The sequence below is a fragment of the Phascolarctos cinereus genome, unplaced genomic scaffold (assembly GCF_003287225.1).
Source record: "Phascolarctos cinereus isolate Bilbo 61053 unplaced genomic scaffold, phaCin_HiC Scaffold_5;HRSCAF=322, whole genome shotgun sequence".
NCBI lineage: Eukaryota > Metazoa > Chordata > Mammalia > Diprotodontia > Phascolarctidae > Phascolarctos > Phascolarctos cinereus.
Window position 1 is genome coordinate 418,574,519 of NW_027555958.1, and position 14,612 is coordinate 418,589,130.

At 37.4% G+C, this 14,612-nt stretch overlaps 1 protein-coding gene across 3 annotated transcripts in view; it reads right to left on the minus strand.

The window, feature by feature from the left end:
• FIRRM (FIGNL1 interacting regulator of recombination and mitosis) overlaps window positions 1-14,612 on the minus strand; it is a 72,215-nt gene that overhangs the window by 38,351 nt on the left and 19,252 nt on the right. For all 3 annotated transcript variants that reach the window (XM_020974671.2, XM_020974670.2, XM_020974669.2), the window contains exons 9-12: window positions 13,490-13,570; window positions 10,182-10,246; window positions 4,641-4,789; window positions 3,604-3,733 (exon numbers count right to left, since the gene is read on the minus strand). In XM_020974671.2, the coding sequence (XP_020830330.1) occupies window positions 3,604-3,733; window positions 4,641-4,789; window positions 10,182-10,246; window positions 13,490-13,570 (425 nt within the window). The remainder of the gene's footprint in view (window positions 1-3,603; window positions 3,734-4,640; window positions 4,790-10,181; window positions 10,247-13,489; window positions 13,571-14,612) is intronic.

Sequence of the window (14,612 nt, forward strand, 5' to 3'; positions counted from 1 at the left end):
GAGGCTGGATAGATATGATGGAACCTGACAGAGGAATTTAAGTTTTATCCTAGAGGCAACAAGGAGCTACTGGAATTTATGGTAGTGGCATGATCAGAGCTGCACTTAAAAACGGTTTCTTTATCTGTTAAATGAAACTATTTTGACATATAGGGTTGTAGGTATGATTCTATGTCAAAGTACTTTGTAACTATGAATACTACAAATACGTAAACTATTATTAGTAGATCCCCTACAAAAATCCTACTCTAATGACCCACTGGGATGAGGAAATATCACTGAGTTCAAAGCTTTGGCAATGAAGTACAAACTGTGCTACGTTCTTCCACGATGGAAAAAATGTAGGTATCATTGTGGAAATAAGGCAGTGTCTACTATTTGTTGACCAACCTAGATACTATATAAGAAGATGATCACCACCAGAATTATGATCCCCATTTTACAGTTGAGGAAACTGAGGCAGATAGGTTAAGTAACTTGCCCAGGGTCACACAACTAGCAAGTGGCACAGAAAAGACATGAACGCATGAAATAGAGTGTTATTTAGGGGAACAAGAAGAAGCCAGTTCGAGTGTACCACCCTCCACATAACCATTAAAATGATTTCTCTTAAAGTACAAGTCTGACATGTTACCACCCTATTCAACAAATTTCACTGGCTCCATGAAGCAAGCAGAAGCAGCTAAGTACCACAGAGGGATAGAGTGCTGAGCCTGGAGGCAGAACGACCTGAGCTCAAATACGGCCTCAGATACTTATTAGCTATGTGACCCTGGGCAAGTCACTTAATCTGTATGCCTCAGTTTCCTCAACTATAAAATGGAGATCATAATAATACCTATCTCCCAGAGTTATCAAATAAGATATGCTTAGTATAGTGTCTGGCACATAGCAGGCACTTAATACATCCTTTCTTTTCTTATTTCCTTTTTTCCTTCCTTCTTTCCTTCCTCCCTCCATCCCCCTTATCTTTAGGATCAAATACAAAATCTTATCTGACTATTTCACCTTTTCATCCACCCTTTCTAGTCCTCTTATACCTTCTTCCCTGCACATATTCTGTGATCCAGTGACACCGGCCTCCTTGCTGCTCCGTGCCCACATTACTCACCTCCTGACTGTGCACTTTCACAGACTGTCTTCCATGTCTGGACCTCTCCCATTCCCTAGCTCCTTCTCTTGGCTTCTCTGGTTCCCTTCAAGTCTCAGCTAATGTCGCACCTTCTGCAAGAAGCCTTTCTTGGTCTTCCTTGATCTTAGCACCTTCTCTCTGAGATTATCACCAATATTTATCCCGTCTTTCTATAACTTGTTTTTATACAGTTGTCTGCATGTCTTTCCCCCTCTGACTGTGAACTCCTTGAAAGTAGGGACTGTTTCTGCCTTTTTTAAAAAAATATCCTGAGAGTTTAGCATAGATCCTGACACACTGTAGAGGTTTAACAAATGTTTGTTGACTAATCTTGACCACAAGATGTGGGAAGGAAAATAATGCCAAGTTGCAAAGGTTTTTTAAAGCTAAACAGAGGAGTTTACATTTGTTCCTAAGGGCAACAGGTGGTCAGAAGAGTTTATTAAATAGGGGTACTGATGTGGTCAGAACTGTGCTCTAAGAGAATTATTTCAGCAAAGAGTGGAAGAAGGATTATAATGGGAAAAGATGAGGTAAGCAGACCAATTAAGACTACTGCAATAGTTCAAGCAAGAAGTGATGAGAGAGAAGCAAGCTACTCACCTCATAATAGAGAGGTAATGTCTCTAAGACACATACTTTTCGGACATAGACAAGAATTTGGTTAGCTTGATTATGCTTATTTGTTATAAGAGTTTTCTTCTTTTTATTAATAATGAGGAGGAGTACAAGGGAAAGAAAAATCAATTTTTGGTTATTGCAAAAAAAAAATTTTAATTAAAAAAAAGTTATGAAAGCCTGAACTATGGTGGTGAGAAAGGAGAGGATGGATGGGGAAGCAAAAAGTACAAGATCTGACAACTGACTATGTGGGGTGAGAGTGAGGACAATGCTGAGGCTTTGAACCTGGGAGGTTAGAAGCACAGTAGAGCCTGCCACAGAAATCAGAAAGTTTAGAAGAGGGGTGGATTATAAGGGGGAAATAATGAATTCTGTTCTGAACATGCTGAGTTTGAGGTGCCCAAAAAATATCCAGTTCAAAATACTCAAAAGAATTGGACAGGTGCAACTGGAGGCTCAAAGGAAACTAGGGATGAATACAAATCTCAGTCACCTGTATAGAGATGATAATTAAACTCGTGGGAGCTCATAAGATTACCAAGTGAGAGAATGTCAAGAGCAAAAAGGAGAGGACCACAGACAGATCCTTGGAGCCCACATAATAGGAGGTGTGATGAGACATAAAACACGGCAATCCAAAGTGCTACAGGTGTTCCAATCGATGTGGGCTGGAACCAGTAAGTAAAGCTTCATGGAAGATTTCACTTGGGTATCTGACAGGAATGAGTTTACATAGTGATATCCTTATAAGTACTGGAGGACATTATGAACAAAAGCCCAGAGGGAACTGCACTATATATTCAGGGACATTCAGGAAACCTCACTGTGTGGCATGTCTGCATAGAACAGGATTAGATAAAACTGGTTAGGGGCCAGACTGGAGAAGAACTAAAATGCCAAGCTGAAGTTTATGGATTATGTCCTTTAGAAAGTAGATAACAATTAAATGTCTTTGAGCAGGAGAATAAGAAAGCAATGCATTAGGAAGATTAATCTGGTAACTTGTACTACAAAGAGTTTAGAAGAGAGAGTTTAGAGAAGCGCCAATTAAGAGACTGAAATAACAAAAGTATGAAGTGATAAAGGCATATTAAGGTATTATCAGAAGAAATGGAAAGGCTGAACAACTTGTGGTATACACATATAATGTAATATTATTATATCATAAGAGAAATTTAATATAAAAACTTTTAGAGAAATGTAAAAAGACTCACATGACCTGTGCAGAACCAGGAAAACAAAACACACAGTGACAATGATTCAAATAAAAAGACAAAAATGAAGCCCATATTGTATAACTGAAATGACAAATTCTGGCACTGAGAAAAGATGAAGAAGTGTACCTTCCTCTTTTCCTATGTGCTATCAGACATGGTCATTTTGTCAGCTGGTCAGCTGATTTTGCTAATTTGTTTTTCTTTGTTATAATGGAAAGCTCACTAGATAGGGAAAAGTTATAAGGAGGCTGTCTGGAAATAACTGTAATATAAAAACCAAAAGTATCAACAAAACTTTAAAAAAGAAATCTTATTTAAAGACGTGATAGTCAGGATTTTTACACGTCATGAAAACGTCCAAATTGAAAGATCAAATGTACGATCTAGCATTTTAAAAAAGAGACAACATCCAATTAATTTCTGAATTACAAAGATTTAATCATGCTGACAATGGTTTTAGTGTTAAATTGTCATCATATTTTAATTCTCTGAAAATCGGTAATCCATATATGGAAAAAAAAGCAACTCACTACTGATCAGAACATTTGATTCGAGAGGGCACCATATCAAATAACAGAGTTTACAGTAGGTCCATCTATAATGTTTTATATTTAATAAAAACATTCTTGTTACCTGGGTTTATGTTCAGGAAATTGGCTTCTCTCACACCAAAGACTCTGTACATTTTCAGGCTGAGAAGGTAGTTTATCCATTATGTTAACCAGGAGGAGACACTGTGGAAGCTGTAGCTCAGAAGACAGGTCTTAAAGGTGACAAACAAATGAGAGAATAATATGATACACATGTTTGTAAACATACAAATCACACTATTTCAATTAAAATCAAATTCTGGTGATTGAAACATATGTAACTTTTTAGGGCATTGGTATGACTTAAATTAAATCAGCAGCAAATGCAGGGGGAAACAGAATCAGGAGTTGTAGAAATGGGAAATAATGCATTACCTACACAAAAATATCATTCTGTGCACAGCAAGATATGATGATTATTCTATATAATCCAAGAAATATTTACTAAATAGCCACTCTGTATGCAGACACTGCACTAGGCACTGGTGATAAGACAAAGATCTACTTTCAAAGAATTTATAATCTTCCCTTATTGGGAAGACGGGGGGAGACAGATACATATATAAAACTATGACAAAAAGGAAAGAGTAATAAATGTATAAGAAGTCCAGGAAAAGTGCTTTGAGAAATTTCAGTAGGAAGAGAGATCATTCTCATCTAGAAGAAGTTTAAGGAAAGTCTTCATGAAAGAAGAAGTATCTTACTCCTTCAACAAGAGGAAATGAGACTGCAGGGGTGGGAGAGAAGGGAGTGAGAAGAGGGTAACCCATTCCAACAATGGGGATAGTATGAACATCGGCATGGAGACTGGAGGAGGCAGAATGAAAACAAGGGACAGGGAACTGCCCACTTTGAATGGAATGCTGAATACACCAAGAAGAAGAGTGTGATACAAAGCTGGAAAAGTATATTGGAGTAAAAATGTGGCAGGAATTGAATGGTTTAATGGTGCACAGGATTTTTATATTTTATTTGGTAGACAATGGGCAAAACACTAAACTATTTTTCATAGAAGAATGACATAATCGCAACAGTTCTATAGGAAATATCACTTCAAATTAATTCTGCTTTGGAGCTTACCTAATTTGTCTCCTAATACTGCCTCCACAAAAGGGGTGAATGATAAAAGCTGACTGATGAGTGGATCCAGAGTCACTAGAAATACACCTAATATTTCCTTTTCTTGTGTCTTAGGAATCATTGTAGCATACAGACTTGGAGGAAACTTACTACGAAAGGAAAAAAAAACTTTGTTAGTGATCTCTAAGCAGTACCAAATTCTATATCAACAGATAGCAGAATAGGTTAAATCAATATAGAAAATCCTAATGGCTAAAATTATTTAAGAATTTTATCCAGAGGCCATGTGGTGACAAGAATAGTGTTGGTGTCAGACCCAGAAAGGCCTGAGCTTAAGCTTTGCCTCTGCTACACCCTGGCTGTAGAACCTTTGGCAAGTTGCTATCAGTTTTCTGGGCAATGCCCTAAGATTATAATTTGCTATCTGTACTGGTAAAGGGAATTTTCTTACAGGGAGTTCTACATACCAATAAAATTGCAGGTCTAAACCAAAAAATGAAGTTAAATAAAACTCTTAACTTCTAAACTAAATATCAAGGACAACACTTTGAATATTTCTTTCTTACCCGTGAGATAAATACTTGGTACAGCATTGTACCATTCTGTAACAATGATAAACATACTGACAATACAGAGAATATCAATCAGTAACATAAGAAAATTATTTTTGTTAAGTGTTTCGGTAATAGTAGAATGTTGAAACTATAGTTAATGGAATGGTCAGTTTGAAAATTTCAAAGCTTTACAAAGTATACTACAGTACTAAAAATAAACTAGGAGGTAAAGGTTAGGTATCAATTATTATGCTATGCACTGAAGATACAAATACAAAAGGAAATCAATTTTTGCCCTCAAGGAGCTTACATTCTAAAGAAGGGCGGAAGATACAATACAATCGCAGCTAAGTAAATGTAGATTATATACAGAATAAATTCATAGTGATTGAGATAGTTTGTGCAAAGGCAATGAGGTAGGAGATGCAAAGTCCTTTATGAGAAGCAACAAGCAGGCCCATTTCACTGGAACATACAATGTTAAGAAGAATACTATACAATCTGCCTGGAAGCATAACATGGAGTCAGATTGTGAAGGACATTAAATGCTAAAGAGAGGAGTTAGCATTTTATCCTAAACACCTCCCACACACACATCCCAAAGCTGCCTCTTATACAACTGTGACATAGACTTATACTTGAGGACTCATTAATCAACTAATAAGTATTTATTAAATGTCTTTCTATGTGTTGGGCAATGTGGATATAAGTACAAAGAATGAAACAGTCTCTATTCACAAGTAGATTACAGTGTAATGAGAGAGACAAGTACACGTAAAAATATATATAAAGTACAAACACCAAGTTAATAAATACAACTACATACACACACATATATGTATGTGTGTATATATGTGTGTATATATGCACACACATATACACACATATATAAATTGTGGACTTCCAGGACATATGAGCAATAAAATGATGGAGTACATATTTTCTCTGGTCCCCATGACCTCTCAAACCTCTCCAAAATAGAAATTATACACCAAAGATACAGCAACTTAAGCTGTCTCCAAGATCTAGTATGTCCAAAATGCAAAAGGCGGCTTTAAAAAAAAAACCCAGGGACTGACACCAACTCTGAGCTCACTCAGCACCTGTCTCACACCTCCCACAGTATCAACAGCAAGGCTGCACTAGCAGACCCAAGGACACAACACAGGCTTACGTCAAAACTCACTCCTGCACTCTAGCCACCCTTCCCTCTTTCCAGTGCCAGGCAATCACCACTGCCAGGTTATGGAAGTGTGCTCAGGCCTTGACAGCCTGCTTGGCAACAGCCATTCAGGAGCTTACTGGGGAGTTACAACCTGAAAAAAACCAGTGCTGCAAAGCTCTGAACTGGAGATGCCAGGAAAAACAGGTTCTGAATTGCAGATGTTGGGTCACAGAAGTGAGGAACAAAGGAAGGATAGGTCACCAGGACAAGACATTGTGTGCATGTGCGTGTATGTTTGGTGATGGGGGTGGTGGGAGGAAGACTGTAAAGCACTCTACCAAGAACGACAGGCCAATTCTGACCACTCAAAAGTCAGCTGAGGAAGAGATCTAGGCTGATGAACTGCGAATTGCCTACTGTGGGAGTAGGTTGAGATGCTTTGAAAGCCAGACCCCAAGGAAATCACAATCAGAAGGGGGAGTCAGGAAATAAGTGATAAGGAAAATGGGGGGGGGAGTAAGAAACAGGACCAAAAGTACCAAAGGTTTCAGGAAGAAGATAATGAAATATAAGGTAGTTTGGAAGGAATAACATTAGTAGACGGAGGGTTATCAGGAAATACTTCAGTAAGCTGACGGTGCTTGATCTATGCCTTAAAGGAAGTGAGACAGAGGTAAGAAGGGAGTGCACTTTAGGCCTAGGGATCACCAGTAGAGAAACATGGAGACAGGAGGAGTATACTAGGGAGTAACAAAGAGAAAGAAGTCCAGTTTAGCTAGATCACAAACTGCAGGAGTGGGGAATAATATCTAGTGAGGCTAGAAATTTAGGTTGAAGTTAGGCTGTAAGGCTCTTTAAAATCTAAAAAAGGTTTATATTTTATCCTAATGCCAATAACTAATGTCACTGGAGTTTACTGAGTTGGAGAGGACAAGGAGAATTGGGGGGGGGAGTGTCACATAGTCAGATATATACTTAAGTAGAATAACTTTGACAGCAGTCTGTAAGATGAACTGGAATGGAGAGAAACTTGAGGCAACAAGACCAATTAGAAGGCTGTAGCAATAATCTGGCAAAAAGTGATAAGATCCTGAATTAACATATCTTTATGAGAAAAGAGAAGGACTAGAAAAATGAGAAATTGTAAAGGAAGAAATGGCAAGATCTGGCAATTGATTACGACTGTGGCATGAGAGAGTGAGAAGTCAAGAGAAAGCCCAGGCTACAAATACTGGGCTAGGTGGCGCAGTGGACAGAATGCTGGATTTGGTGTCAGGAAGACTCATCTTCCTGAGTTCCAATCTGGCCTCATAGATACTTCCTACCTGTGTGACCCTGGACACTTTACTTAACCCTGTTTGCCTCAGTTTCCTCATCTGTAAAATAAGCTGGAGAAGGAAATGGCAAACCATTCCAGTATCTTTGCCAAGAAAACCCCAAATGGGATCACAAAGAGTCAGACATGACTGAACAACAACAAAAACAAACTCTGGAAATTGGAAAGATGGTGGTGCCTTTGATGTAAACAGGTAAGTTTGGGAAAGACCAGGGTTTGGGGAGAAAGATTACGAGTTGTTTTGAACATGTTAGATCTGAAATGTATCTGAGCTATCCAACTGGAAATACCCAACAGAAAATTGGTGATGCAGGACTGAAATTCAGAGGACATATATCTGGGAGTTATCAGCATGGTGACAACTAAACTCACAGGAGGTAATGAGGTCACTGAAAGACTATATAGAAAGAACTGTAGGAAGCCTTGGAAAAAGCTTTGTGGTATAATCACAGTTAGGAAGTAAGACATGAATAATGAACCAGAAAACAAATATTAATTTGGCAGCTGTGTGGAAGCTAAAAAGGAGAAAGACCAAATGCATGGAAACCTATTAGTAGGCAATTACAACTGTCCAGGCAAGAGATGATGAGGACTTAATTTGGGTGACTATGGTGTAAGTATAAAGAAAAGGACAAATGAGAGATGTTGAGAAGGTGGGGTCCACAAAACTTGGCAACTGTTTTGAAGCAGGGGAGAGGAATGTGAATACAAAGATGAGGATGACTCCAAGGTTGCAAACCTGGATGTTGGGAACAATAGTGTTGTCCTTGATAGAAATAGGGAAGTTAGCAGGAGAGCACCTGCACTGAATGAGAATGCAATTGATTTTATTTAGAGAATAAATGTTGACCCTGGAATCAGGGAAAGCAGATTGAAATTGAGGTAAAAATTAATTCATCCACCAATATTCTATTTGGACTAGTCCAGGGACAAGTGATGGGATATGTGAGAGGAACTAAAGTGAAAGGTGGGATTCTGAATGTGTATAGATAAGTTTTCTCAAGCGCCAAGCTGAGAATCAGATGGGACCCTTTTGAAATAGATCATTATTTGGATAATGTGGTCCTGAGCCAACATTCTATAGATACAGGAAGGAACCACAGAGGCAAACAATGGGGATGAAAAATTAGAGGAAATGGTGGAATAAAGGCTAAATAGGGAGAAGTGTAAAGTAAAAGATGCCAAATATACTCTACTACAATATAAATGGAATCTTTTACTTTTGGTCACTGGAATTACAAATTGTTTTTTAAATAAAATCTACGTGAAATCAGATTTTTAACTTAATCGCCTTTTTAAAAAATTAATTTATTTTTAGTTTTCAAAAATCACTTCCATAAGCTTTTGAGTTTTAAATTTTCTCCTCCTCCTCCCCCAGGATGGCATGCAATCTGATATAGGCTCTACATAAACATTCCTATTAAACATATTTTCACATTAGTCGTGTCGTGAAGAAGAATTAGAACCAACAGGAAGAACCACAAGAAAGAAGAAACAAAACAGAAGAAAAAAAAGGGCAAATAGTTTGCTTCGATCCGCATTCAGACTCCAAAGTTCTTTCTCTGGATGTGGACAGCATTTTCCATCATGAGACTTTTGGAGATGTCTTAGATCCTTGCATTGCTGAGAGGAGCTAGGTCTATCAAAGTTTTAATCACCTCTTTTTTAAAAAGTTATTTTAACTGTGATGTCCCTAACAGTACTGAGAAGTCAGTCTACTGTACGACAACAGAAACAAAGAAACATTTGAGATCAATAAAGTTGTCAATGTCTAATTTTAGGTAATATAGCTCAACTAATCTGGGCTTTGATTACCCAAAAAAAAAAAAAACTGATTTGAATTTTTTTTTTCAGTTAATCGACTCATTTTTTTCATGAGCTGGTTATTTTGGTTATCAAGTGGACAGACTGTCAAAACTCAGTACTCTACTCATCAGATGTTACTAAGGATAAATTCTTAGGCAAACAACCTTACATCTCTGAAATCTAAGTTTTCCTTCTATTAAGTGGGGATAACATAACACTTGACATCATTAAAGATAAATTAAAAACTACTAGACTATAACACAAATTGCAAATATTAATTGTTTATATAATACTACATAGTATTTCTGATTTTGGTCATACCATCTTTGTACAATTTATTAAGGACTGTCACATGCCTATCATTGAACCCAATGCAAAAGACTTAGTAAAATCCAACAGAGAAACATTGAGAAACTTACAAATCCCATTATTTGAGGCAAATAAAATTTACTGAAAAGATAACAGGAAAAAAATAAGATTACAGTGGCTAATTTCAAATGATGCACAGTGGTTTTGAAGCCAAATCTAAGTTTGGCTACTTCTTACGGTAATGGGATCATAGATTTAAAGATGAAAAGGAACTTACTGGTCACAAAGTTAATACAAATGAGGAAACTGAGGGCCACTTTTAAAATGGTACATCTGTATTTTAATAATTATGCGATTTTTCTCTGCCTTACCTGTGTATCTGAAGATAAAGCTGATGTAGTGTACAGCAGGAATCAGAGAGAAAAGGAAGAAATTCCTAAAATTTAAAAAATAACCTATTCATTTTCAATATTTACATATTTAATACATATGAATGATAGCAACATACACATTAAAATCAAAATGCGAAGTAAAATTCAGTCACTGATTTGTTACATAATAAAAAACAGAGCCAGAGAAAAGAGACTAAGAAACAAGAATTCTTAACTAGATACAAAATAAGGAACAATTTTTCCATTTCAATACATTGTAACAGATATATTTATGTCTCAAATTTTAAAAAAAGATTAACTAAAAATAAAGACAATCATGGGCAACTTTTTAGGTGTTGTCATCATTACTATTTTTCTAAATACTAAACTGCTAACAAAGTGGGGACATCAGGGACTGTAGTATATTAGGTTCAGTGGTAGTAGTTTTTCTGACCTTATAGTATCTTCTCCCAAAGGTCCCAGTTACTGGAACTGAGACAACGTGCCCAGAATGCTAAACATAAATACATTATGTGATCCTCTCTGGCAAGCGTTCAGGGGTTTCCAACTCCAAAAGAGAATATAGAAAGGAAGTATACTGGCATTAATTATCAAACAGTTATTCTTTCCTCATGAGTAAAGAGTAACAGGAAAAGTAAATCAAGAGAGACAATAATTAAGCTGAAGAAACAGCACTAAAACAATCTCCTGCACAAAATGACATTTTGCACTACGGTTCCTCTTTACCTTCCCGGCTTCCTAAGTGAGAGGACCCCCAAAAGCTCCACCATTGGTTGCTATTCTTCCCTAGACAGACAGACAGACAGATAGAAGGGCAGGCAGACAGATGAGGATATATGTTTTGTGGACCCCACCTCTTTAACATCTCTATCTCTCTCAAGTATGTTTCCCTATCTGCCTATATATCCATATCTATCTCTCTATCTATTGAGAAAGAGAAAGAGATGTAGAGGAGATGGGGTCCATAAAATTTGGCAACTAGGTAGGTTGAGAGAGGGGTTGGCACAGCAGGGATTAATGGAAGTGAAAAGTTGAAGATGATTCTAAGGCTATATGTGTGTGGGTGTGTATATACACAAAAATGAGATATCTTAGAGAGAAAACACACATACACCCATACCCACTGATGAGATATCGAAGGGAAAGAGGGAAAGAGAGTTTGATTCATACTATAAAAGTATATATGAATGTATATATGTATGTGTGTGTGTGTACATATAATATGTACACATACATATATGTATACACACACATATGTATACACACACATATGTATACACACACAGAGCCATTTCTTCCTTTAGAGATCTCATCTTTTCTCATGGTTTCAATGATCACTTCTACTCTGATGTCACTTACCCCTTCATTTCCACTGCCATCACCCTAAACTGGGACCTCTTAATACCTCACAATTAGATTAACAGAATGGTCTCTGAGCAGCTCTCTTTGGCTCTAGGTTCTCCCATCCCATCTACCCTTCAATATGGCAGCCAGAAACCTGTGGTGTTCCTAAAACACTACTCTCATCATGTCACTCCTCTGCTTAATAAGCCACATTCTATTTTCCCTATTTCCTAAAGCATTACTGAAATGCTTGCGTTTAGCTTTCATGCTCATTCCTAAAAATCTAACCTGTTGTTGTTATTAAGTCATTTTTCAGTTGTGTCCAACTCTTCGTGACCCTGTTTGGGGTTTTCCTGGTAGAGATACTAGAGTGATTTGCCATTTCCTTCTCCAGCTCATTTTACAGATGAGGAAACTGAGGCAAACAGGGTTAAGTGACTTGCCCAGAATCACACAGCTAGTGTCTGAGACCATATTTGAACTCGTGTCTTCTTCATTCTATCCACTGTACCACCTACTTGCCCAACACTTTAGCTTTCCAACTTTATTTTCTACTACTCCCTAGCACACAGTCTCTATTCTATTAATGTTCCACAGTCACTGTGCCATGGTCATTATCTCCAAGATGTCACTTAGGTTATTCTTTTACCCTAAATCAACTCAATTCAAATTTTTCCTATCCTTCAAGCTTTTCCTGACTATTCCAGTACTCATTTTTCCTTCTGAACTTTCACTATATTTAGTTTTATTATTATACAACCTATCACAATTGCAGTTGTTTCATATTGTTTCTTCCACCAAGCCCTTTCTATCTATCTCATCATAGGTGAAGACCTGGTTCTTAAAAGGAATATGTCTGCAGAGTGAAAGCTCTGGTAGGTTTTACCATTCCAGGAATCTTTGAATATAATCCTAAGAACAGATTGTTCCAACCTGGCTAAACACAAAGAAGTTGTGTTTAATTTTTTTTAATTTTTCAGGCAGTTGGGGATAAGTGACTTGCCCAGGGTCACACAGCTAGTAAGTATCAAGTGTTTGGTGTGAGGCCACATTGAACTCAGGTCCTCCTGAGTTCAGGGCTGGTGCTCTATCCACTGTGCCACCTAGCTGTCCCCAAAGAAGTTGTGTTTAGCTAACTTCGAAATAATCTGGTTATTTGGTGATGAATTCTTTAACCATGTCAACTCAATATGCAAAGACACATAAAAAAAGACCCCCTGTTCCATGTGAATCCCTTCTGTTGCTGTAGTGACAGTGACAGAGGGACAGAAAAGGGGGGAAAGGGTGCTAAGAATCACTTTTTAAACCATCTTCTGTTGAATGTATTTTTTCATGTATGTTAAATCTTGTCTCCCCAACCAGGCCACAGGTTCCCTGAAGGCAGAAATGTCTTTTTATTTCCTCTACAAAAAAAGTTTTATATCTGACACAACACAGAATATAAAAGCATATGATAGTCACAGAGTTATAGATTTAGAATGGGAAGGAACACTATCTTAGGACTGCTGAATCTAGGTCAGGGGCGGAGAACCTGCGGCCTTGAGGCCCCATGTGGCCCTCTAGGTCCTCAAGTGCAGCCCTTTGACTGAATCCCAAACTTCACAAAACAAATCCCCTTAATAAAAGGATTTACTGTGAAGTTTGGGATTCAGTCAAAGGGCTGCATTTGAGGACCTAGAGGGCCACATGGGGCCTGGAAACCAAAGGTTTCCCACCCCTGGTCTAGGTCCTTCATTTTACAGATGAAAGAGGGTAAGAGTCTTGACCAGGAAACACAAACCCATTAAGTATCTGAGACAGGATTTGAACCCAGGTCTTCCTAATTCCAAGTCCAGTGCTTTATCCACTATGCTATGCTAATCATCACACTGATAGTAAAGAAATTATTTTTTTAGGACAAAAATGAATGAAAATATAATCATTTAGAACTAAAAATGTCTTACCTTAGTGTAGTGCAAAAGGGAATTGGCAAAGAAGCGACATAATTTAACTCTTTTATGGAATAATTTGTTGTCAGCACTATCCTGTTAAAAATTAAGATGGAAGAGAATAAGAAAAAATACTTACAAAGAGGAGAATATCTTTAAAATTAAGCTTCAACTCTTAGTGAAAATATCTAGAACTTAACATATTCCAAGGAATAGCAATTTTCCACTAGATTTGCCCAAGTAACATAAACAAAGAAATACATGCATTTTAAAAATTAACAGAAAGGCTGTATCTGAAAATCACTGGCTCCTAGAGGATGTGGGAAAATAGGAACGCTAATACATTGTTGGTGGAGTTGTGAAATGATCCAACCATTTTGGAGAACAATTTGGAACTATGCCCAAAGGGCTACAAAAATGTGCATACCCTTTGATCCAGCAATAGCACTTCTAGGGCTATATCCCAAAGAGATCAAACAAATGGGAAAAGGACCCACATGTACAAAAATATACATAGCAGCTCTTTTTGTGGTGGCAAAGAATTGGAAATTGAGAGGATGCCCATCCATTGGGGAATGGCTGAGCAAGTTGGGGTATATGAATGTAATGGAATACTACTGTGCTATAAGAAATGATGAACAGGCTGACTTCAGAAAAACCTGGAAAGACTTATATGGTCTGATGCTGAGTGAAGTGAACAGAACCAAGAGGACTTTGTACACAATAACAGCCATGTTATGCAATGACTAAGATTGTTAAACTGAACCTTTCTCAGCATTATGAGGATCTAAGACATTCCCAGAGGCCTCAGGATGGATAATGCTGTCCACATCCAAAGAAAGAACTATGGAAGTCGAATCGCTATCACTTATTTTTACCTTCTGTTGAGTTTTGTTTCATCTTCCTGATGGTTCCTCGTATTGGTTTTAATTTTTACTTACAACTTCACTAATGTGAAAATATGTTTAATGGGTATGTAAATGTAAAGCCTATATCAGACTGTGCGCCATCTTGGGGAGGGTGGGGGGAGAGGAAAAGGGAGAAAAATTTTCAACTCAAAAGCATATGGAAAAAATAAAAAAATTTAAATTAAAAAAAAAATCACTGGCTCCTAAATAAAGTTTCATGGTGAACAGCA